At 39.7% G+C, this 24,823-nt stretch overlaps 1 protein-coding gene across 1 annotated transcript; it reads right to left on the bottom strand.

Annotated features, from left to right (window-relative positions):
* Positions 1-517: 517 nt before the first annotated feature.
* LOC148874190 (potassium channel AKT2/3-like) lies at positions 518-10,400 on the bottom strand. Its single transcript, XM_088964754.1, has 11 exons — positions 9,680-10,400; positions 7,486-7,704; positions 6,684-6,842; positions 6,510-6,567; positions 6,122-6,439; positions 5,130-5,369; positions 4,152-4,469; positions 2,878-3,063; positions 2,021-2,096; positions 1,354-1,920; positions 518-838 (listed from the first exon to the last, which is right to left on the bottom strand). The coding sequence occupies exons 1-11, from the start codon at positions 9,922-9,924 to the stop codon at positions 708-710; spliced, it is 2,517 nt and encodes an 838-aa protein (XP_088820880.1). The 5' UTR covers positions 9,925-10,400; the 3' UTR covers positions 518-707.
* Between the last annotated feature and the right edge of the window lie 14,423 nt (positions 10,401-24,823).

Consider the following 24,823-nt stretch of genomic DNA (forward strand, 5'->3'; position numbering starts at 1 on the left):
GTACTTTCTAAAAGTACTTTGGTGAAAATTGATTATTGAAAATGCTTTTTGGAAGTATTTATTATTATTATTATTATCCATGTGACACTATGTATGGGCTCACGTGGATTCACGTGTCATGATATAATGATCTGGCAATTTTTCATTGAAATTTATATTATAAAGGTATGGAAAGAATTGTTCATAAGTATGTGTGGAGTGAAGGCTAAAAGTATCATTTAAACCAATATAAGCACTTGCATGTGGGGAAAGTAGGCCACCAAACATCCCGCCCCAATAAGTGCTTAAAAAACACAAGTGATTGGCAAGTAAGTCACCAAACAACCTTCAGGCCCTATTAAAAACACAAAAGTAATAATTGTATAACAAGTACTTCTTTTCTAAACATCTTATTCACCAAACATAGCCTAAAGACCAAAAAATAATGCCTGACACTTGAAAGTGTTTTTCCTTTATATTCTTTTGTGCTTTGGTGCTCATGTGTGCTTCATGCGGTCCAAGAAAATCACAGCCATAATTTGGAATCTGTATAAATCTAGCTCTTATTGAATTTATAATAAAGTATAATTACAATTGATACTCATGATTTTAAGAACAAAGTGAACTGATAAATGTAGCATCCTTCCTTGTTAAAAAAGTCGAAGGCTACTGACATATATATATATATATATTCATTTGGGGATTTCAGTTGACTCAGAATGTAGAAGTTAATTAGTACAGTTGGTATTTTCAGCTATGAAAAGCTTTTCATTATCTCTTATCACTTCAATGGACTCAATTATTGAACCTTCTTCATTTGTTACAATTGCATCCTTTGGGTCAAATCCAAATTTCTCACCTGTTAACAAGTGAAAACTGTAAGTCATGGATACCTAGATGACCCAGGAGGTAGAAGCAACTAAATATACATAGCTAAAGCGTGGGCTTAGCTGCATTCACAAAGCTGCAACTAAAAGAAGCTTCAGCCATGCTTTTGACTTTTGATAAAGTCACTTTAGGCTCTCCCAGGTTTATATCAAACATGGATGGACTATAGGCTTATTAAGTGGGCCTCAATCAAAATGCCAGAAGCCGCTGTATGAAAGCCATTAGTAATATCAGCCCGACTTCAGTTAGGTCAGGCTCACTATCTGAAGCCTCAGAGATGGGATTTCCTGTAAGCAAAAGTTTTACCCACGGGATCTAGAGGCACATTGAGAATATGATTTTTTTTGGTTGCACCCATACCCATCACCCAAAATTTCTGGCCTAGGTCAGGCCAACCCGAGAATATGAATTCGACCGGGTCGAGTTTAGGTTGGACCGCCCTGTTACAGCTCTACTGCTATGGGGATAAGATATGAAGAAACACACCTGCAATGCGTTTGAGCTCTTCCATGGAGTTCGGCAACTTTATGAGCCTCCCAGCATCCCTTCCAAATGAATACCTCCTCACCGTAGGATGACCTTTGTATATGTTCACCCTCAGACAATTCCCACCGTTCGATCTTCTCTCCCGACTCTCCTTTCCCTCTTGCATCTTCCTGAACCGTCCTACTAAGGCATCATGTGGCAGTATTGCTTCACTCGCCGTAATACGGTAGCCCCCCTCCGGCTTCTGCATCATCTCATCTGAATGTCCGTTCTGATTGGCCTGATAAGCCTTGGCACCGTTCGTCAGCAGTAGGTTCACCATATCAACGTAGTCCCCATCCACGGCGATTTGCAGAGCAGTGACTCCGTCGCGATTTTTCGAGTTGACGTTCAATCCATGTTTCAGGAGTTTATTCATCGTCTGAAGATCGTTTCTTCTCGCTGCTGTGCAGAGAAGATCCCCGTCTGTGTAGGGATCAGAAATGGAGGAGAAGTGGTACAAGATCCTGAAGATGGAATGGTGATTTGCTGCAACAGCATCCCACAATGGAGTATTTCCATCCACATCTGCAACCAATGGTTCATGATCAAGTTGATGGATGGAGATGATAGATAGCCTCAACCCAGGGATATGATTGGGATTTTGGAAAGAAGAAATAGAGCTTACCTTGTGTGTTGATCTTGCAACCATGCTTAAGTAGGACCAATACACACTCTTCGTGGCCTCTGGATGCGGCCATGTGCTGGTGATGCCATAATCAGTGAATCAGATAGCGAAGTGTAAATATTAATATACTCCCAGAAGTAGATTTCTGTTTCTCTATATACAGTTATTTAGTTGATGGGTTACAGGGAGGACTGTCAATGATACCGAAAACCCGAGTTCTGATCCGACATCCGATCTCATTATTCGGATTCGGATGATGTATATATGTAATCGATTCGGATGTTATAATCTATATCCGATTAATAATCTGATCGGATTATTTTAATCCATCCAATTCGATTAAAATTTGATTCCTATTATAATAAAATAGAGTTGGATTAAATCCGAATTCAATCCAAATTGGTTAGAATTAAGATTCGAATCCAAATCTTTAAATCCGATCGGATTTGGATGTATGCTATCAGCAATCGGATTGGGTGCAGATTTTGCTGCATCTGATCCGGTTAGAGCCCTAGTTATAGGTAAACCTAAACGGGTTGGATTTACGGGTTTGGCTCGATCCAAAGCTGCCCAGGGACCACTGAATCCGGCCCATCTATATACTCAAGCAAGCCTCAATCCAAAACCCAATTAAAACTGAACCGACCCTAACCCAATGGAGTGCAGGTTTACCACATGACCCAATCCACTCACAAGTCACATCTCTAACTCTGCTTTTTCTCCATTTCCATATTAGGGATGTAAACGGGTGGGTTTGGTACAACCCCGAACCCGACCCGCTACGCAAATATAGAGATGTAGGTCCCATTTGCTGTTTGATCAACTTATATGATTAGTTGTTAGGTTTGGGAGCTTACGAGTGGGGTTCTTCCTTTGGAGTCCTCAATATCAGGATCCAATTTTGCCTTGAGAAGCTCATCTAGCAAAGCAGCGTTACCTCCACTTGCTACAGTCAGTAGATCGGCAGCCATGTTGGGGTCTCCATCACCTCCATTCTCAGTTAGTATATCGTGGATGCTGAGATCCCTAAGCTCCTTGAAGTGCTGAAATGCATCAGATTGGAACTGTGTAAACATCATGTCTTATTATTTTTTATAATATATAAATTATTTTTAAGTCATTCTATTCATCATCATCATCATGTCTTATCCCAACTATCAATACAATTTTTGATTTATTTTGTTGATTATGTATAATATTTTTATATTTTAGTTTAATCTGTTAATGATATCCAATATCAAAATTAAATTCAAATCTGATCTAAATCCATTGAACAATATTCAATTCAAATCCAAATGTAAGTAAATCAAATTAGGATCTAGTTATAATCGGTCCATTTAGCCCCATGTAGCCTGACTTAGACTTGGGTCTGGCCCCATGCACACTAATAAAGGGTACAACTTGGGCAGATGGGTTGGACTTAGGGTCAACCCAAGGGCTAAGGCCTCAGGATTGGGCTTGGCCCAGCCCGAGTGTACCAACTCAAGCCCATCCCGAACTTACATCCAACACAAATCATCTTGGCCCAGACAGGTTGATCAGGCAGGCTAGAAGGTTTATAGAATATGTTTTGCACATCTACTATTAATGTAGTAGTAGAATAGATCAACCGTATACATAAATACTATTAATAAATGTATATATGTATTTTGTATATAAATCTACATATGATATACTCTAGGGATAGTATAAATATGTAATATGTATACATGTACACAAGATAAAATGGCACAATATATAAATTATGATTATGTGGGCGGATTCAGACCACACAAAATTGTCCTCGCACCATTCTCACTGCTATTTTTCGTCGTGCATTAAGAACATCTTCATATTTGTATCTGTTTATTCATGGGAGATATTTTTAATGCAGGACTGAAAAGTGCTGTGAGAATCTGATTTATACATTATATACTTGTATATGTCATAAAATATCAGGGCGTATTTGGACTACCTGAGGCCTCATGCCCTAAACCCAAAGTCAAACGTGAATTTAAGTGAAACCAGAGTTTTTTGACATGGGTCTCAACCTGAAGCCCAAACTCTAGCCCAACCTGTGCAAAAGTTTGGGTTGGTTTGGGTGAGGTGGGTTTAGGCCCACCCAATGAAATCTTTGTTGTCTTCCACTTACCTCAAGGAAGTTCCTGAGGATGAGTTTATTGTCATGTGTCTTGGCATGCATAGCTTCAATTAGAGCGCTTTTCTTCAACCTCAGGAGCTGAGATAATGTCTTCGTTCGAAATGTAAAGCTCTGAGGTCTGAGGCAAAGTGCACCGACTTCCCCAAATATGTCGCCGGTTTTCAAAACGCCCATAACTCGTTCTTTCTCCGCTTCACTGTCGATGATCTCTACTTCACCGGAGACGATTATATAAACATCATCCGGCGCTTCATTTTGCATTATGACATCCTCTCTAGGAGGGATGTACTCCGCCTTCATGTTTGCAACCTGACCAAATTTGTCCACTTTTTAGTCAAAATTTGTCTTGGGATATACAAGATTTGCTGCAGTCTTTGCGCTGCACTTTCATTCAATCCGTAACAAGTGTCTCATTGTAGTGCACAAGTGCAGCGCCAAAAACTGAAAAAAAAAAAAAAAAAAAGTTCACTGTGACCATAGCCTTGGGCTAAAATCGTAAATCACGACCTTTAATGTATTGCTGTGGCCCCATTTTGAATTGATGAAGTCACCTTAAGTGGGGCCACTGAATACATCAAAGAACGTGATTAGCGTAGCCAATTTTCACCTCATGCGACCAAACTGGGTTCTCTGCCCACCTCTCATTACCCTACACTTTACTTGAATTGTAGCCATCTTGTATTGGAGTTACATCTGAGCCCCAAAAGGGGGTGTCCCACAATGACCCACAGCACATCCCAACCTTGTACTGGGATACATGACTACAGTGTACCATGGTAGGGTGCAGGTAGAGAAAGTGAATTAGGAAATCTGGGTTCATATTTGACTAAGTCAACATTTTAAGGAATTGGAAACGCAAAGGACTGTTTTGGGCCTTTTGGCTTCTGGTTCCTGGTCCTGTCTGACCGTCTGGTCTGATGTGAGTGTGACAACATTGGTCTAGAATTCAAACCAGTACTCACTACTCACCAAAAGCAACAAGATTTCCCTTGATACACCTTTGAAGAGATAAACTTTCTCCACTGTTGGTAGGAATAGATGCTGGCAGATACCTGTACAGATTGATTTCGGAAGTTGTTCTATTAGTTGTTGCTGGTTCAAGCACTCAGCTCTAAACCTTAAGCACATGTAGGCCAATATATGATGCTTCAATCTTCGAGGTAAATGATTCCGGCTCACGAAGCTAGAAGCTGCTTGTATGCTGTTTCTCTACAATATGGGCTCAATGATTCAGTAAAATCTCAATATGAAATTCAGTTGAAATGTCCTGAATTCTATATGGTACCAGCCTATGACTAGGGTTGTTAATGGGTTAGACCTGGGGCTGATCATGTAGATCCCGGTCCGAGAACTCCAAGACACTATCTCAACCCAGACCCTATAGAGTCTCTCTCTAAATTATAGACCCAGAACTTACCTCATTAATATTAATCAGATTCAAAATTATTGGGTAGAATTTGAGAAAATATCTGCTGAAACTGTGCTCGCATGTCACCCCAATGAAATACAAACACACCAGTGACCATGGTTGCAGCAGAGTAGAAATAAAGTTCTAAAGAATTTTGTAAAAATCCTCAGGTTCAGTTTGAAGAGAGTAGAAATACAAAATATGTACACTGAAAAACCTTGCATTTTATATTATTTTGTACTCATTAATTCCACTGTACATATTTGTATTTGTACTCCTTCAAAACTGAGCCTAAAGAACATTCTCTTAATTAATCAACTTTCTGTTTCTCTGTTATTTTCTATCAAACCAAACATAGTCTTAAGGTCATAAATTCAACCCCAACCCTATCTATTATAATTGGGACTCAAAATACAGATCCAGACCCTATGTAACAGGGTTTGATTGCTTTAGTAGTGATGGAATCTGTTTGACCCTAGCGCGCAGAAAAAAAAAAAAGCAATTATAAATCATGCAAGAACTATTCAAAATTTGATGATAGAAGTAGACTTACAAATTCCATTGTCCTACGAGTTCCTTCAACGACCAAATTGGTCATGTTTCCAATCAAGTAAGCAGTAAGGCCAAGGTTGAAAAGCATGTAGAATGTGTTGAAGATCATCTCTGTAGAGTTCACAGCATGTAGGTCACCATAGCCAACAGTGGTCATGGTGGTGGTGGACCAGTAAATGGCAGTGATGTATCTGGTCCAAACATTTGCGTCACTAAAATTTGGCATCACTGAACCAATCCATGTCCTCCCTTGATGAGGGTAATGGTCCGCCATAAAGTAATAGAGACATCCAGCACAATGAATCAGAAACAATGTGATCTGCACTACAGTTTTCTGTCATGGTTCTGCACATTCATTTGAAGCAAAATGCAAATCAAGTTTTACTTACAGATAGAAGTGTAGTACACCTTATCAAGAAATAGCTGAATCTGATATCCTTCTCAAGCCTGCAAGCCATTAAAGTGAAAGAGGAGAAAAGGTTTTGAGTTAGAGAAGCTTTAGGGGGCATAAACTCTGTAATCCTCTAATCCTCACTTGCTTGCAGAGGGTGAAATTAAATTACCTTGTGAAGAATTGCTTGACTCTTCTTAACCTCCAAAACCGGAGCAAGCCCAAAATGCAGTAACTAAGACCCACCTTGGATTTTCCTGTAAACAAGAATGCCAGAGCCTCAAAGGGGATAGTGGAAGCCACATCCATGATAAACCATGTTGAGAGGTACCTGACAAACAATGCAAGACAGATTAATATCATTTGCTTTCTATGAATTGCTGAATGTTGTTTATACATATTATATGAACATTCACATGATACCCATCTACTCAAATGGGGGATTCTTGTAATGGATGCATATTCAAGACTTTTAATGAATTGAGGGATTTAACAGGTTGGGGGTCTCCTGAAGGGCCTTCAGGGATTGCACCAATGGACCAAGTGTGTCAGGACTGGATATAACTTCACAGTTTTCTAATGATTTAGGAAACTGATCATCAATGTGCATAATCATGAACAGACTCCTTCCTTTGGCCATAAAAGAGTGTTGACCTAGGTGTGGTTGGCTTGGTACTGGGCCTAGCATCTATGTCCTAGACAAGAATTGGCAGAGATTTTCTGGTCTGAGTTACTGACCCTACTCATTTTGGGAATGCCACTCAATTTAAACTTCATACACAGTTTATGCTGAAAGTAATCACAGAAACAATGAATGAGTATTGGCAACATTTAAACTCTGAGGTGAATTGTAAGATTGATCTTTCTGTACTTCCATCAATTAATAGTTATGAACTACTACTTATAATCAGAACTTGTCATGTTATGATGAAGATGGTATGCAATTATCTAATAGTGTGGAGGAAGCAGCAAACCTTACGGCAATTTTTCTGGAATCCCGAACTAGAAGCTGAGTTCGCGGGTCGATGTAAGCCAGGAAGAATGTTAGAACAATGTCAATGGCGAAGAACAGGTCAACAATGGTGTCCGCTATGTAGAGTCCTCGTGTGGGAGTGGCTTTCAAGAATGCAACCTCAAATGGGTAAACCCATGCTGAATAAGCCACCAAAAGCACCATAAAAGTCTCCCAACACCTGAAAGAGTCAGAGAAAACATGCATCAATTTGTATAAACAGAGAACACAAATTTCTGAATGGTGTATAACTCAGAAAACCAGTCACTGGTTTCCTTCTTCACCTTGCCAACTAGCTGTAACAAACCAACATTTCACAAGAGTGCTCAAACCTAGCTCATGACATAATTATATGTAGAAGACTACACAGAATGACAGAAAGCTCATTACTAGAAGTAAACCTCTAACCTGTTTTATTACGAAAAACCATTGATTCAGTCTATAACCCAATGAGTCATAAAGTTCGAATCATTGACCCATCTGACCCATTGATCAACAGGTTATCGGCTTTCTGTATTCTTCTAATTTTTCGAAATTTTGTAATAATGACATTACAGGATGGGCTGTTGACATGGAGGCAAAACCAACATTGGAGTCATGCGTCAAATGGTGAGACAACGACCATGTTTGTTCTACTCATTCTAATAAAAAATATATAAATAAAAAAGAAGGTTCTAAATTACTTTTGAAGTTAATATAATAAATTTGACCAAGTCAAAATTTGAAAGAAACCGCCAACCTAAGCACTGTGTTGACTGCTGGCTTGTTTGTTATGTAATTATACCAGAATACTTAGTTATCGGTCATTTTGATTGTCTGATTTGGGCACCCAAGTTTTAGCAAAAGGGGCACATCTCTTGTGAAAAGTAAAAAAAAAAAAAAATTGTACTTTTCATGGTGCCGAGAAGTATTAATTAATTTGTGAGTACCAAACCTTTTCGGTACCATATCCCTTATTTACAATGATAATAACACAAATTGAATGCATATTAAATATGCTTTTACCATATCATAACTTTTGCAAGATAAAAAGCATTTAGTACCTTTCCTTGGGATGTTCCTCTCTTTTTTCCTACCGAAAAAAATTTAAATGAGTTTGCTCTACCCTATTCTGAGTACCAAAGGTGGGATGTGTCCAATTCACCCTCCATATTGTTGAGGGGACTGATTTGAGTCCAAATCTACTTTAATTATGGCCCTAGAAAAATATGTAGACAGCGTAGACAGCGTAGCAACTAGCAACTAACGAAAAACGAAGTCATCTGGGTGGTTGCAAGAATTTATACAAAGATGGTTGCAGCCAACGCAAGCTTGACTGGTTTGGAAAATTTTCGTTTTTTATGATCTGGGGGCACATTCCTGCTGAGATTTACAAGAAATCCCTATTTTTGAAGGCCAATACATAGGGTATCTTAGGAGGTGTTCTGCAGGGTGAATAGTTTTTCTTATTGCTGGTTCCAAAAACTAATCAAAACCTATCTGGATTGAAAACTGGTTGTTTCTCAAAACAAAAATACAGAAGAAATATTCCCGGTTGTGTATGTGTTTTTTTTTTTTGTTTCTAAAAATGAAAGCAAAAACATGTTTTCATCTGGATAAATCATACAATTTCTACAGTTTTTGCTTTAAAAACATTATTTTGATGGTTTCAAAGTTTGATTCCCAAAACAGAGTTCAAGAACATGTTTTTCTTTTTCTTCTTTTCTGATATAGAGAATTCAGAAACAAATGAAAACAAAGGCATTCATGTTGTGGAACACCCCCTTAATCTTTTAAAACAAAACTTTCATTAACAATTAAGGCTATGCTTGCCTGGTTTATCAGGAGATTATTTGCCAAACTCACCTCCCACATACAATTTATAATTCAGTGAGCTTGTTCTGATTGATTTGAGGTCACTAGTGATACAACTTGACTCTTGAAAGAGGGAATTCATATACAAGGCCAGACATGGGTGTTGGATGGATTAAAACCTGATCATCCTTAATGGAGACCTGGCTGAAGAACAGATGAGCCACTGGTTTTGTGGTCTGCACTTTGGGCGACTTTGGAAGACATCAATACAGATCTGAATTTGTTTACATACTGGAACAGATAAAGCTGGAATATTTGAAGAAGAAACTATATAAGAATGGTGATAATTAAGTTGAACTGACCTGTATCTTGAATCCATGGGTGAGATGATCCATCCTTTGGACTTGATATGATTTGGATTAGAACTTGAATCACCCAATGGAGGAAGAATGATCTTTGAGAGGTAGCGAAGATCAAGAGGTGCATCGTCGTCTTCATCGTGTGGGGTTTCAGAGTTGCCATGGTTCTGGTGGTTCCTGTTGAAGCTCACCTTCATCTCAGAACTGAAGCTATGGTTGTATGGAGCAGCAGTGAATCTTCCTTCCATCAACTTGGAAGTTGGAAACAAAACCCACCAAATTGTCCAGACTTGTCAGTACTGAGGTGTAAAAAAGGCTGAAAGGTCTGATGGGGTTGCAACATAAACTGACTCAGAACTAATTAAGAAGATGGAAATGATCCATTGGTTTCATTCAATGAGTGCTTGAGATAAGGCCTCCATAATTGAAGAGGGGTGGAGACTGGAGAGGAATTTATATGCTGAGCACTTGTGTGGTTTAGAACTCTTTGTTATTGTTATTCACTAATTTAGCACATGACCGTCTCTCCATTATTGCTTTTACTCCTGAAAGTTAAAATTTCACCTACATGGAAGTAGGTATATATGAGAGAGGGCCCCTCGTGTATATGAATTTGCAGGAGCTAGAACTTTCAAGGTAGCTCCAAATTCACTGTCCTTTTCCTCTTGGCGGTGATGCAATCATCTTGTGTAGGCTGCTGATTTCGGGACTGTTAACTTTTTCTGATCCTCGATTGGCAAAATCTGGAGCTATTAAACAAAGATGTGTTGCTTGATAGATTGTACTGATTGTTTGATTAATAGAATTTAATCAATTTATAACCTTCTCGGTTGAGAGAGAGAGAGAGATGTCTTTTTACTTATCCACTTTCTTCGTCTTCTTTTTCCTTTTGAAAGGTTTTTATATGAATCAACTTTCTTTCCTCTGGTCCAAACCAACCCCTGCACCCTTCTCAGATTCAGTCAGGGTTTTGGGGCGGAATTTTGGAGACAGGTATCTGCTGCAACCAAAAGGCGTGGTAACATGTTGACGAGCATATCCTACACATGTATACTTGCTGTGATTCACGGTACAAGAACTCAGAAAAAGAGGGCAGCTGGTCTAGCAAACAAACTCTGAATCCAAACCTTTAGAAAAAGGAGATAGGAAGAAGAGATTTAGTACAGTCAATAACACAAAAGCTTTTCCAAGAAAGGGAAGAAGAACCAGTTTCCAAAAAATTCATAATAGACATCTGACAATGTCAAAATAGGCCTCCAATTTTACAAAGATTCTTTTGACTCCTGCAACCAATAAAAAAGATTTATGAGAATCAAAAATACAAACGCCAAAAGTCCAAAGAACCCCCCAACCCACCACCCATCACACTTTAAAATAGCATCAAAGACTCAAAAAAGGGTTCGGCTATGATATGGGAAAGATACCATATCTGAAAAACTTCTGATTAATCAATCTTAATCGTAAATGTGGAGTTATTTATTAAAATTTGAGATTTATTTGATCAAAACTCTTTTTATATCACGTCTTTCTCACATCATAGATTTTTTTCCTCAAAAAAATAAATATAATTCAGGTTCACATGATGCCACAAAACGTATAAGGTAGGAAGTAGGAACTACCTCACCTATTTTCACAAAAACTTTGGAGATCAAGACAGTACCTATGAACATTATTAAATGCTAAGTTATATCTGTAAATCCACAAGAGATCCAAAATTTACCCATTAGTCAGAGGAAAGAGAGAGAGTCATGGGGCCTTTTGTCACATGGAAATTATTGAGTTGCTTTATTGTCTTTACAAAATGATTTTAGGGGTTTTTACTATTGACTCCACCTCAGAATTCATAATTCGATCCTAAGGTCGGGTCGGTATAAGGGGAAAAGATGTTAAGATTTTATTAATTAAAAGAAATATATTTTTTTCATGTCGTAGTTGTTTGGCATAGGTGCTGGGAGTATCACACCATTTTTTGAGTGGGCATGTGGAGTTGTAAGCACCATTTTTATTTGGAGCCGGTACTGGTACATGGGCGTTTTTTGAGAAAATAACACTGGTTTTGTTTGGTATTAGTGTTGGTAGTAAAGTTTTCAATATTGATCTATATTATTTAACGTCAAAAATGATGCCATGTCATTGCACTACCGATAGCAATGCACTATTTTCTTAGAAAGCATCAAATTTGGCGTTGCTCTAAGCAATGTTTGGCATTGATGTTGTTGCTCCTAAAAACGATGACATCAGCACCACATTAGAAAAATCGGTGCTCCAGAAAAAAAACGATGCTCCAAGCCATGTCTTAGAAATCGAGAATGTGTAGTTTGGAGCAATACTGAATTCAACGTTTTCTCAATTTGGAACTCGTTGCTGCCAATGAAGATATGATGTGACAGTGACGTAAACTTCCCATAATGATTATTAGTGCTGAAAACAGATATGGAGCATTGGTACCAAACAGAATGTATTGTTGTTGCCCTAGGAAGCGTCCTACCTAGCAGGAAACGGTGCTTCCAACCCACATACATACAACACCGTTATCTGCAGCATCAATGCCTAACATATACCTAGATCACACATTTCCAATTTCCAAGACGTAGTCTAAAGCATTGTTGTTTTTTCTTTTTTAAAAAAATGATACCAAACAAGAGGACATTATTTAAAACACCGCTTATATGGTGCGGTTTTATCAGAAAATGGCATCGGTGTATCATCTTATGAGCCTTGTTATGGGGTCGGCTAATGCATGTTCCTACGTCTAGTAAAAGTTTTAATGCTAAAAATTTCTTTTGATACACTAAAGGGATATGTAAAGATTAAGTGGAAATGCCAAACCCGTGTGGTCTGTGATACCACTGTGAATTTCAAGTGATTAACTCGTGAATCTTCAACAGGCATTTAAGTATATGAGACACTGCTGGTAGGGTCTTGCCCAGCTGATTGTTAGTTTCACTTCGGCATTTATATAAGAAGAAAAAAAAAATCTAAGGACACATGTTTTGTATTGCAATTTGCGAGTAAAGATAAGATGGTAAAAATATATTATATCTTATATGATGGTAATACTGTGAATTAAGTTTTATTCATGATAAATATCTGTATACCATTTTAAAATTAATTTTTATTCAACATAAATAATTAATATGACTATATATAATAAATCAGCTTTTAAGTGGCCCCACCTCTTTCATCAGTATTGATGTGTTGTTATTTTCATTCCTGTTTCTTTTTCAAAGCTGAACGATCTGATCATCCAGGTCAACATCAATTGTTTATATGACTTCATGCCTCACCACCACTTCAATCTCTTATTATGTGCCCATGACTGATGTGGGGCATTCTTATTTAGTTAAGCTAATGCAATAATACATTATTAACGGGTTGAATCAGCTGAGCGGATCGAGTTAAATGAAGTTTTCAGGTCTGAGTGGGAGCGATAGGGTGAGCTGGTCAGATACGGGTCATTAGCTTTTACTCAGGCATGCACTCGAGTCTTTATTATAGATCAGAAATTAGAGGAAAATGCATGTATATATATCTGATCCCTGTTGTTGGGTTTCATTCAACACTATTTTGAAATGGAAATAGGTCGGGCTTCAAATGTTATCCGGATTATTCAATACCCGAATCTGATATATTCAGGTTCAATTTAAACTTGACAAATAATATTCGATTTGATTTCAAATATTAACGAATTACATTTGGATCAAGTATACTCATTGATATGGAATGCGGTCGGATCTTGGATCTTGGATCAACATGTTCCATTTTATGCTTTAACTAAATTTTAGATTTGCCAGAACTTTTAGATTAAGGCCAGAACCTAGAGTTGACAATGGGGTAGGTTTCATAAGGAGGGTTTTGTAAATTTTAAACCTTATTTATCTCCTTAAACCTCCCTAGTTTCAACCCATACCTTCTTCAAAATCCATGTATAGTGGGCTAGATTTTGAGAATTCAAATCTTTCCTATACATGAAAATGCAAAATTCTCCCCGGCCCTGTCCTACTGAATTCAAGGGTAGGGCGGGTTGGATTTAGAATCCTCATCTAATTTCTTATTATTTCTTGTTATATTTATATATAAGCACTAAATAAGTAAAATAACATAAACAAACAACAGAATTTTCAATTATTTGATTAAGACATCTAAAAAATACATAAACTATTAATTATCATTCACATAAGATTCAAAATATGTTTAAATTCAAAACCTAATATATAAAGTTCATATGCTTTCAACAATGTGAGAGTTAGGGAAGCTCTGGTTTAACCTAATACTATACCCTACCGGTACCTGTATGGGTTGTAGAATCCCAACACCAGTCCCCACCCCAAACTCCATTCTTTAAGTAAATAAACCCACCACATCCGGGCAGGTAGGGTAGAAATTGCCACCCACAGCCAATAATAAGGTTCCACAACAATATGAAATACATAGGGCCCACATCTTTTACAGTGGGTCCCATGAATTTATTATTGGCGTGGAACCTCATCATTGGTTCCACAGCCCGTTGAACAGCTAAAGCGTTCAACTAATCCAATCCACCCTCTTAAAAATGAATCTAGAACTTTAGATTTGCTGCACTTATTTGCACTTCCATTTAGTTTGTGATAAACAAGGTTTTTAAAATCAACCAGGAGAACGAATCGGTTAGGGGTTTGGTTCCCAGATCGAACGGTCGGCCCGTTCTAACAAAAAAATAAAAAATTAAAAAGATAAAAAATAAATAAAAATAGTCAAAACCGTTTGAATGATTCGAATGATTAACCGCTCGGGTCAATGGTTTGTTGACCAAAATCAACAGTTTTTGGGAAAAATCCAATTTTAAAACAGAATGGGTCACCCGTTCTCAGTTTTTCCGGTCTGACCATCCGGTCCAGTCCGGTTTTGTTTTGAAAACCATGGTAATAAGTGTCTAACAAAAGATCGGTGTTTTCAAGGAAGAATGTATTAATTGTATTTGATAGCTGCTTATTGGGTGTGACCAATCGTTTTGCTCCACAATAGCTAAAAGTGCATGTAACCCACAACCACTCGATCTCTCATTTGTATTTTTGGCTGGTGTTGAACAATAATTGGTCCCACAACATTATTGTTAAGAGAAACCGCAGCACTGTCATCCAAAGGCATCTATATGTAAAGATAGGGATACACCTATCTTTTTAATCTTTACAAACATCCATTTGTAAAGATAGGGATACACCTACATTACTTTGTCCAACCCAAAAGATCACCCGCAAAGAATACTTTTGCATATCAAAATACATTTTGCATTGCTAAAAGTCTATGACCACTAATAAAAATGAGAATCGTCAAACACCCTGATTTTTTTACCAAATTTTCCCTTCAAGTAAGAAGTTATATCAAGTATATACACACTAAGAAAGAGTGTGCAACTATATCTATCTATATAAATATATTAAGCTTAAATGTGTATGAGGCAAATGGAATCTAATAGTGTTTTTTGTCTATTTTCATAGAAATTACAAGAATGCCACATGATGAAGCACAAAATAGGCCCACCAATAGATGATGCACAATCTAGACGCTCCCTCGTGTGCTGTGACTCGGACTCCGACTTGTAGCAATCTAGCTGGGCTGAGTTGTGTGGACGAGCTGCATGGACAAGCTGCGAGCTGGGTGTCCAAGCTGAAGCAAGCTATAAAAAGAGAAGAAGGTGAGAGTGCCTGGGTAGCTTTTAGCCAGGGAGGGCACTCCAATTCTTAAGTCATCGAATGTGTAGGAGTAATATCTAAGAATGTAAGGGAGCTTGAGAGTATCAGTGTTCATACTTTTTTGGGTGGATCTAGACGTCTTATATAAGCTCCTGGACTCAGGTAGCTGTCTTGAGCTCTTTGTGGAGTTGTTTCCTTATTTTTAAGTGCATTAAGGTGCCAATTGATAGATTTGTGTGGTAGTTACAGGTTGCCTGCCAGTCTTGTAGTAGTCAACTTGGTGAGCTATTTTCACGGTTATGGTTGTAGCACTTACGCGAGCGTTGTTCACGGGACTGTTTCAAGCGAGCTGGTGAGGCGAGCTCGCTCCAGCTTGGCCGCGTACCTGATGCTAACTGCCACATGTCACTTTGGCGAGCTGCTAAACTATGCTAGACGTTGTGGACCAAGCTCGCTCTAGCTCGGCCGCGTACCTGATGATGATTACCACGTGTCACTTTGGCGAGCTGCTTAGCTATGCTAGAGGTTGTGGGTGAGCTTGCTCTAGCTCGGCCGCATGCCTAATGCTGATTGTCACGTGTCACTTTGGCAAGCTGCTTTGCTATGTTGAATGCTGCGTTATCACCAATGCCCATGTGTCGATAATTGTGTGGGGCAACCAAATGCCCCTAAATAATTGCCCCCCACTCTCAAGTCACTGCTTAGTAAACAAAGAGAGTAGAAGCTCTTTAGGGCATTTTGGGTTGGCTTGCTTCGACCGTCGATTCAACTTGATTGGCTTTCGTAGCCGATTTGGCTTGTCCAGTTCAGTCTAGTTGAGATGCTATGAGCTAATTTCATTGAGCTAGTTTATTGACTTAGCGCTAAGGTGTCATCCGGAAGCCATATGTCATTGAACAATTTAGAGAACCAAATTACCCCTCATCAATTGCCCCCCACTCTCGAGCTAGCATTAACTCGACGAAGAGAGTAACACTCAAAAAGGGTAATTGATCCGGCTGGTTTGCTTTATTAGTTCGGCGCAGGCATTGTAGATATGGTAGTGTAAGAAATGCTCACCTACTATCACATAGCGAGCTACTTGTCGTTCCATGAGCCAACTTGCATTTCATTCTCTTGGCGATACGCTTTGTCGAAGGTTGGATCTATCCAGTTTGGCTCTGTGAAATATCTTCTATAGAGTTGTTCGCCTATTATCATGTAGTGAGTTGTTTATCGTAATATCTTCTGTAGAGCTGCTCACTTACTATCACGTAGCAAGCTGTTTGTAGTAATACCATCTGTAGAGCTGCTCGCCTACTATCACGTAGCGGCCTGTTTGTCGTAATATCTTTTGTAGAGTTGCTCGCCTACTATCACGTACAGGTCATTAGCTTACTCAGGCATGCACTCGAGTCTTTATTACAGGTCAGAAACCAGAGGAAAATGCATGTATATATATCTGATCCCTGTTTTTGGGTTTCATTCAACACTATTTTGAAATGGAAATAGGCCGGGCTTCAAATGTTATCCGGATTATTCAATACCGAATCTGATATATTCAGGTTCAATTTAAACTTGACAAATAATATTCAATTTGATTTCAAATATTAACGAATTACATTTGGATCAAGTATACTCATTGATATGGAATGCGGTCGGATCTTGGATCTTGGATCAACATGTTCCGTTTTATGCTTTAACTAAATTTTAGATTTTCCAGAACTTTTAGATTAAGGCCAAAACCTAGAGTTGACAATGGGGTAGGTTTCATAAGGAGGGTTTTGTAAATTTTAAACCTTATTTATCTCCTTAAACCTCCCTAGTTTCAACCCATACCTTCTTCAAAATCCATGTATAGTGGGCTAGATTTTGAGAATTCAAATCTTTCCTATACATGAAAATGCAAAATTCTCCCCGGCCCTGTCCTACTGAATTCAAGGGTAGGGCGGGTTGGATTTAGAATCCTCATCTAATTTCTTTTTATTTCTTGTTATATTTGTATATAAGCACTAAATAAGTAAAATAACATAAACAAACAATAGAATTTTCAATTATTTGATTAAGACATCTAAAATATACATAAACTATTAATTATCATTCACATAAGATTCAAAATATTTTTAAATTCAAAACCTAATACATAAAGTTCATATGCTTTCAACAATGTGAGAGTTAGGGAAGCTCTGGTTTAACCTAATACTATACCCTACCAGTACCTGTATGGGTTGTAGAATCCCAACACCAACCCCCACTCCAAACTCCATTCTTTAAGTAAAAAAACCCACCACATTCGGGAAGGTAGGGTAGAAATTGCCACCCACAGCCAATAATAAGGTTCCACACCAATATGAAATACATAGGGCCCACATCTTTTACAGTGGGTCCCATGAATTTATTATTGGCGTGGAACCTCATCATTGGTTCCACAGCCCGCTGAACAGCTAAAGCGTTCAACTAATCCAATCCACCCTCTTAAAAATGAATCTAGAACTTTAGATTTGCTGCACTTATCTGCACTTCCATTCAGTTTGTGATAAACAAGGTTTTTAAAATCAACTCGGAGATCGATCCGGTCAGGGGTCTGGTTCCTAGATCGAACAGTCGGCCCGTTCTGACAAAAAAAAAAAAAAATAAATAAAAATTGTCAAAACCGTTTGAATGATTCGAATGATTAATTGCTTTGGTCAATGGTTTGTTGACCAAAATCAACAATTTTTGGGAAAAATCCAATTTTAGGGAAAAACATAATCGATCACCAGTTCTCAGTTTTTCTGGTCTGATCGTCCGGTCCAGTCCGGTTTTGAAAACCATGGTGATAAGTGTCCAACAAAAGATCGGTGTTTTCAAGGAAGAATGTATTAATTGTATTTGATAGCTGCTTATTGGGTGTGGCCAATTGTTTTGCTCCACAATAGCTAAAAGTGCATGTAACCCACAACCACTCGATCTCTCATTTGTATTTTTGGCTGGTGTTGAACAATAATTGGTCCCACAGCATTATTGTTAAGAGAAACCGCAGCACTGTTATCCAAAGGCATCTATATGTAAAGATAGGGATACACCTATCTTTTTAATCTTTACAAACATCCATTTGTAAAGATAGGGATACACCTACATTACTTTGTCCAACCCAAAAGATCACCCGCAAAGAATACTTTTGCATATCAAAATACATTTTGCGTTGTTAAAAGTCTATGACCACTAATAAAAATGAGAATCGTCAAACACCCTGATTTTGTTACCAATTTTTCCCTTCAAGTAAGATGTTATATCGAGTATATACACTAAGAAAGAGTGTGCATCTATATCTATCTATATAAATATATTAAGCTTAAATGTGTATGAGGCAAATGGAATCTAATAGTGTTTTTTGTCTATTTTCATAGAAATTACAAGAATGCCACATGATGAAGTACAAAATAGGCCCACCAATAGATGATGCACAATCTAGATGCTCCCTCATGTGCTGTGACTCGGACTCTGACTGGTAGCAATCGGGCTGGGCTGAGTTGTGTGGACGAGCCGCATGGACAAGCTACGAGCTGGGTATCTGAGCTGAAGCAAGCTATAAAAAGAGAAGGTGGGTATCTGGGTAGCAATCGGTTTGGTTGAGATGCTCTGAGCTAATTTCACTGAGCTAGTTTTTTGACTTGGCGCTAAGGTGTCATCCGGAAGCCATATGTCATTGAACGATTTAGAGAACCAAATTACCCCTCATCAATTGCCCCCCACTCTCGAGCTAGCATTAGCTTGGCAAAGAGAGAAACTCTCAAAAAGGGTAATTGATCCAGCTGGTTTGCTTTATTAGTTCGGCGTAGGCATTGTAGATATGGTAGTGTAAGAGATGCTCACCTACTATCACATAGCGAGCTACTTGCTGTTCTATGAGCCAACTTGTGTTTCATTCTCTTGGCGATATGCTTTGTCAAAGGTTGGATCTATCCAATTTGGCTCTATGAAATATATTCTGTAGAGTTGTTCACCTACTATCATGTAGTGAGTTGTTTATCGTAATATCTTCTGTAGAGCTGCTCACTTACTATCACGTAGCGGGCTAATTGTAGTAATATCATCTGTAGTGCTGCTCACCTACTATCACGTAGTGGCCTATTTGTCGTAATATATTCTGTAGAGCTGCTCGCCTACTATTACATAGCGAGTTGTTTGTTGGAACTAGAACCGAAGCCCGTACTACAGCTTTGTAACGCAAGGTCCATATAGCATCAACCCAGCTCCGCTTCTGCCCTAGTGGGAAGATCCGTCTACGTGAAGTATCCAGTGCTCCTTGTCCCAACTTGCTGTCTCTCGAGGAGGAGGCACTGCACTGGATGAGGCTTCCGCTTTTGGATCTATCTATCCGAGTGATGGCGAGCTGTAGGTACACTCCGCAATGAAATCTTCTTGGACTTGCGCTTTTATAGTTGCACGCGATTCGAACCGGATATCATATTCACTGAGCTCGATTGCCCATTTGGTGAGTCTTCCCGAGGTGGTGAGCTGCTTTTTCTTTGTGGCGAGCTGTTGCGCTTGCTCTGAGACGACCTACTTCTCTTTGTGATGAACTGTTGCGCTTGCTCCGAGGCGACTTGCTTCTCTATATGACAAACTGTTGCGCCTACTCCTTGGTGGCCTGCTTCTCTTTGTGATGAGTTGTTGTGTCTGCTTCGAGGCGACTTGCTTTTTCTTCGTGATGAGCTGTTGTGCTTGCTCCAAGGTGACTTGCTTCTCTTTGTGATGAGTTGTTGCGCCTGCTCCGAGGTGACCTACTTTTTCTTCATAACAAGCTATTGCACCTGCTCCGAGGCGACCTTCTTCTCATTGTGATGAGTTATTGCGCCTGCTCCAAGGTGACCAACTTTTTTCTTTGTGATGAGCTATTGCGCCTGCTCCAAGGCGACCTGCTTCTCTTTGTGATGAGCTGTTGCACCTGCTCCGAGGTGACCTACTTTTTCTTTGAGATTTACTTCTCTTCTTTTTCTCGTTGTTGCTTCTCCCTTCCATGTTGTTTGCTTTACCTCTTGATGCTTCCCTGGTCAGAGCGGGCTGACTTTTTTTTTTCTTTTGTTTTTAGCACAGTGAGTATGCCTTCTACGCCTTTTCTTGGTCCCCACGGATGAGCTGGCGAACTTAGTTCTAATAGGAGCCATAGCTCGGCTCTCCACGGTAGTTGGTTGTTATCGAGGGCCGTGTTGCTAATGGAAGGTTGGTTGTTCAGGTTGTTCTACTACTAATTGTTTTGCCGCTGATTGTTCTTCCTTGTCTACATTTGATTGTCATAGGGGGGGTTCTCAAGGTTCATCATGGATTTTCTTGCCCATTAGTGATTGATTCCTCATTGTTGATGTTGCTCAGAAATTAAAAGGTGAAAACTCAGCTTTCTAGAAGGTGAGAGCTTAGCGCTTGTTTCTTCCTTTTAGTACATTTAGTGGAGCTAAATGGATTAAACTCAATAGGAGCCTCTGCTTGGCTTTCAATGGGTACCTGCTCATTCTAGATTGCCGCATCTTCCCTGTCTAAGGCCTAAATCTGGTTGCACTCTCGTGGGCGAGGTGGGTCTGAGACTCAAGTTATTATTGTGTAAAGGGAATTGTTGGTTGTTAAGAGGTTTCTGATGACTGTTGCAAAGTTGGCTGCCACATGGTACCTACTGACCGTCTCGCGAAGTTGGTTGATCTGGTACCATGGGACGTTGTTGATGGTACTACTGCTACTGCTGACACTGCTATTGTCGTTGTGGGAGCTATTGCCGCTACTACTAGAATTGATGCTACTGTTGCTGCTGCAGGTGTTGCTGATACTACTGTTGTCATTGCTGTTGATACTACTATTGTTGTTGATGTTGTTGAGGTTGAGCTTGTTGATGCTGAAGGGAGTGAAAGATCCATCATATAGATGCCCAAATCTTGTGGAATAAGGTGGGCGAATTTCAAAAATTTCTCTCCCCTCAACTCGGAATCACATTCCCTATTTTAGAAAAATCATATTTTTCAAGGATCAATCTTGAATCATGAATTGAATCAGATCTGAACAAAAGCAGTAGGAGAGGATTATACATGATACGGAAAAATAATCTCTCCCAACGAAAGTGTTCACGCCCAAGGAAGGATCCAAAGACTGCTCCCACTGAAGATGCAGTGTAGGATGGAACAGAATCAGCAGTGTTCTCTCCAAGAACCTAATCCTTCGTAAGAAATAACAGGATGGCACGTGAGCACAACTTCCTAGTAGTCCCTTCACAAGGAATTGATGTCAAGATCGAATCTTGATTTCTCCCACTAAACTGGAGATCGAACTGGTAGGTGTGGCAGTGGCAGGAAGGAGGCGGCAAGAGAGAATTTTCATAGATGTGCTGAATTCTCTCTTCTGTGATTTCAGCTATGAAGACAAGTGAAGGACTTGTGTTGTGTGTCTAAAGGCTGCCGCCCCCTCCTCCTTTTATAGCCTTAAAGGGATCAAATCCTAATCCCATTAGGAGTTGCTGATCCAAATCATGTTTAGATCAGACTTCCCTTTAAATGATAAGGGTAAACCCTTATCTTATCTGCAGATTGGATCAGCCTACTCCTAATCTCATTAGGAGGTTTCTAGATCTGAATCACATTCAGATCTAAACTCTCTGAGTGGATAGAGTTAAGACCCAATCCTATATGCTAATTCAATCTCAGAATTCAGCCCTTATTTAACTGATTAAATTAGCCCAGTTCGAAATGGGCTTTAGGCCCATTAAGGTTATGTGCTCACTTAGCCTTCCTAACTGCTGCCCAGTTGGGCTTCCTTGTATGGCATGGGACCCAAACATTGATCTACACATCAGCCACATGGGTTCAGCCCAGCCTTTGTTACAAGGCTTGGCCGAATACACTGTTATGGGCAGTGCACCCCTGAAACCCATCACATGGGCTGTATGGGCCCAACACTTACCTTAAGTGGTCCCTGGGCCAAGCCACCTTGTAACACCCAGGGACTGTGGGCAGATGCAAGATTAACCCATCAGGTATTACCCAGGAACAGTGTTGCACTCTCTACTTACATGGATCTCGAGAATTAAAACCTTTTGCAAACATTTTGGAAACCATAATATATATACTTTTATATCTCATATAAAATATATTTTGTAAAACAAATCTCAACGATTGAAATCGGATACCAGTAGTCTTGGTTTCCATCAATTAGAGTGCATCCCCGATCATTACCTTTGTCCGACAAAGGGGCTGATCCTGTCACTATGATCACCCACTCAGATGAATTCTCAGACTGTCCCAACATACCTAGGTTTTAACTCCCGCTAAGGATCTCACTGATTGGTACATCAAAGATAGTCCAATCCGAGACCTAGTGCAGTATCATAATCGAGTCTAGGGGTCGGGTGTAACTTTCCAGTTTTGCCCATTAATTTCCAAGGTCTAGGGCAATACTGGAAATCTGGTCCGATTTAAAGATTCAATTAATCTTACACTGCATGTGCCTTGGGTCTCACCCTAGCGGCTGAGACAGACCACCCCAACCGACTTGGTGGCACATCAGTGTCAGCCTTATCAGGATAGGTCTCCCTAGACTGACCCACTGGTTGTGAACATTCTAAACTAACACGATTCTCATTAAGTGTCCAATTTAAGGGTATTACACAGAAACACACCCCAAGAACATGAATCAAATATGTACTTAATTCATTTACAATAAACTCATAATGTACATTATTCTGATTGAAGCTAAGGGCATACAAAAACTGTCTAACAGCTCCCACTTGCACTTAGGTCCAATCTGGTACAAGTCGGAGTCCCAATGTGCATACCTTTCTGGAGAGGGCACTCCGATGCTTAAGTCAACGAATGTGTAGGAGTAATCTCTAAGAATGTAAGGGAGCTTGAGAGTGTCAGTGTGCATACCTTTCTGGGTGGATCTTGACGTCTTATATAGGCTCTTGGACTCAGGTAACTGTCTTGAGCTCTTTATGGAGTTGTTTCCTTATTTTTAAGCGCATTAAGGTGTCAATTTTTAGGTTTGTGCGGCAGTTATAGGTCACTTGCGGGTCTTGTAGCAGTCAACTTGGCAAGTTGTTTTTACGATTATAGTTACGATGCTTATGCAAGCATTGTTCGCAGGACTTTTTCAGGCGAGCTAGTGGGGCGAGCTCTGCCACGTACCTAATGCTGACTACCACATGTCACTTTTGCGAGCTGCTCAGCTATGCTGGATGCTGTAGACTGAGCTCGCTCTAGCTTGACCGTGTCCCTAATACTGACTGCCATGTGTCACTTTGGTGAGCTGCTCAACTATGTTGGATGCTGTGGGCCAAGCTTGCTCTAGCTTGACAGCATACTTGATGCTGACTGCCACGTGTCCGTTTGGCAAGCTGCTCTGCTATGCTGGACGCTACGTTATCACCAGCGTCCATGTGTCAATAATTACGTAGGGCAACCAAAATGCCCCTCATCACCAATCTACCAACTCTCTCTCTTTTGCCTTTTTTTCTTTCAAATTACAAGAATGCCACTCTCTTTCCTACCAACTCTCTCTCTCTCTTTTTCTTATAAATTACAAGAATGCCATCTCTCTCTCTCTCTTTCTCCTCTCATCTCTCTCTCTCCTTATAAATTACAAGAATTCCACTCTCTTTCCAACTAAGGGAGACCTTACCTGCAAGGAAAACTTAAGCTCAACACTTCAACAGCTGAGGAAGACCTCGATTTGGCACCTCGGCCATTAAGGGAGACCTTGGCTTGGCACCTTAGTTGCTTGAGAGACCTGCAATCGAAAGTAGCCAGGCTTGACTTCTGAGCTTTTGACTCAAGCCGAGCTTGAGCTCGAGCTCAAGTCTCTAATTTGAATCGAGCTTGAGCCAGATGACACTTCAACTATTGAGGGAGACCTCGGTTCGGCACCTCAGTCACTAAGGGAGATCTCGGCTTAGTACCTCGACAACTGAGGAATACCTCAGCTCGATACCTTGTCAACTAAGGGAGATCTTAGCTCGACACCTTGCCTTCTAGGGAACCCTTAGCTCAACACTTTAGTAGCTGAGGGAGACCTCAATTTGGCACCTCGGTAATTGAGGGAGACATCGGCTGCTTGAGAGACCTGCAATCAAAGGTAGCCAAGCTCAAACTTCTGAGCCTTTGATTCGAAACGAGCTTGAGCTCGAGCTCAAGTCTCTAATTTGAATCGAGTTCAAGCCTAATAGTTTGTGAGTGGAACCCTGCAACGTAGGGCTCCCTCTGCTAGTAAATATATTAAGTTGAAATGTGTACGTAAGAAGGCATGAGGATGAGAGAAATGGAATCTAATAGTATTTTTTTGCCTTTTTCTTAGAAATTACAAGAGTGCTACTCTTTCCTACCCTCTCTCTTGTTTTTTTTTCTTTCAAATTACAAGAATGCCACTCTCTCTTTCTCTCTCTTTCTTACAAATTATAACAATGTCATCTCTCTCTCCTTATAAATTACACCTCCAACTGAGGGAGACCTCAGTTCAGCATCTCGATTGCTAGGGGACC

Source organism: Nelumbo lutea, chromosome 1, assembly GCF_056320005.1.
Source record: "Nelumbo lutea isolate HS-2025 chromosome 1, American lotus-T2T, whole genome shotgun sequence".
Lineage (NCBI taxonomy): Eukaryota > Viridiplantae > Streptophyta > Magnoliopsida > Proteales > Nelumbonaceae > Nelumbo > Nelumbo lutea.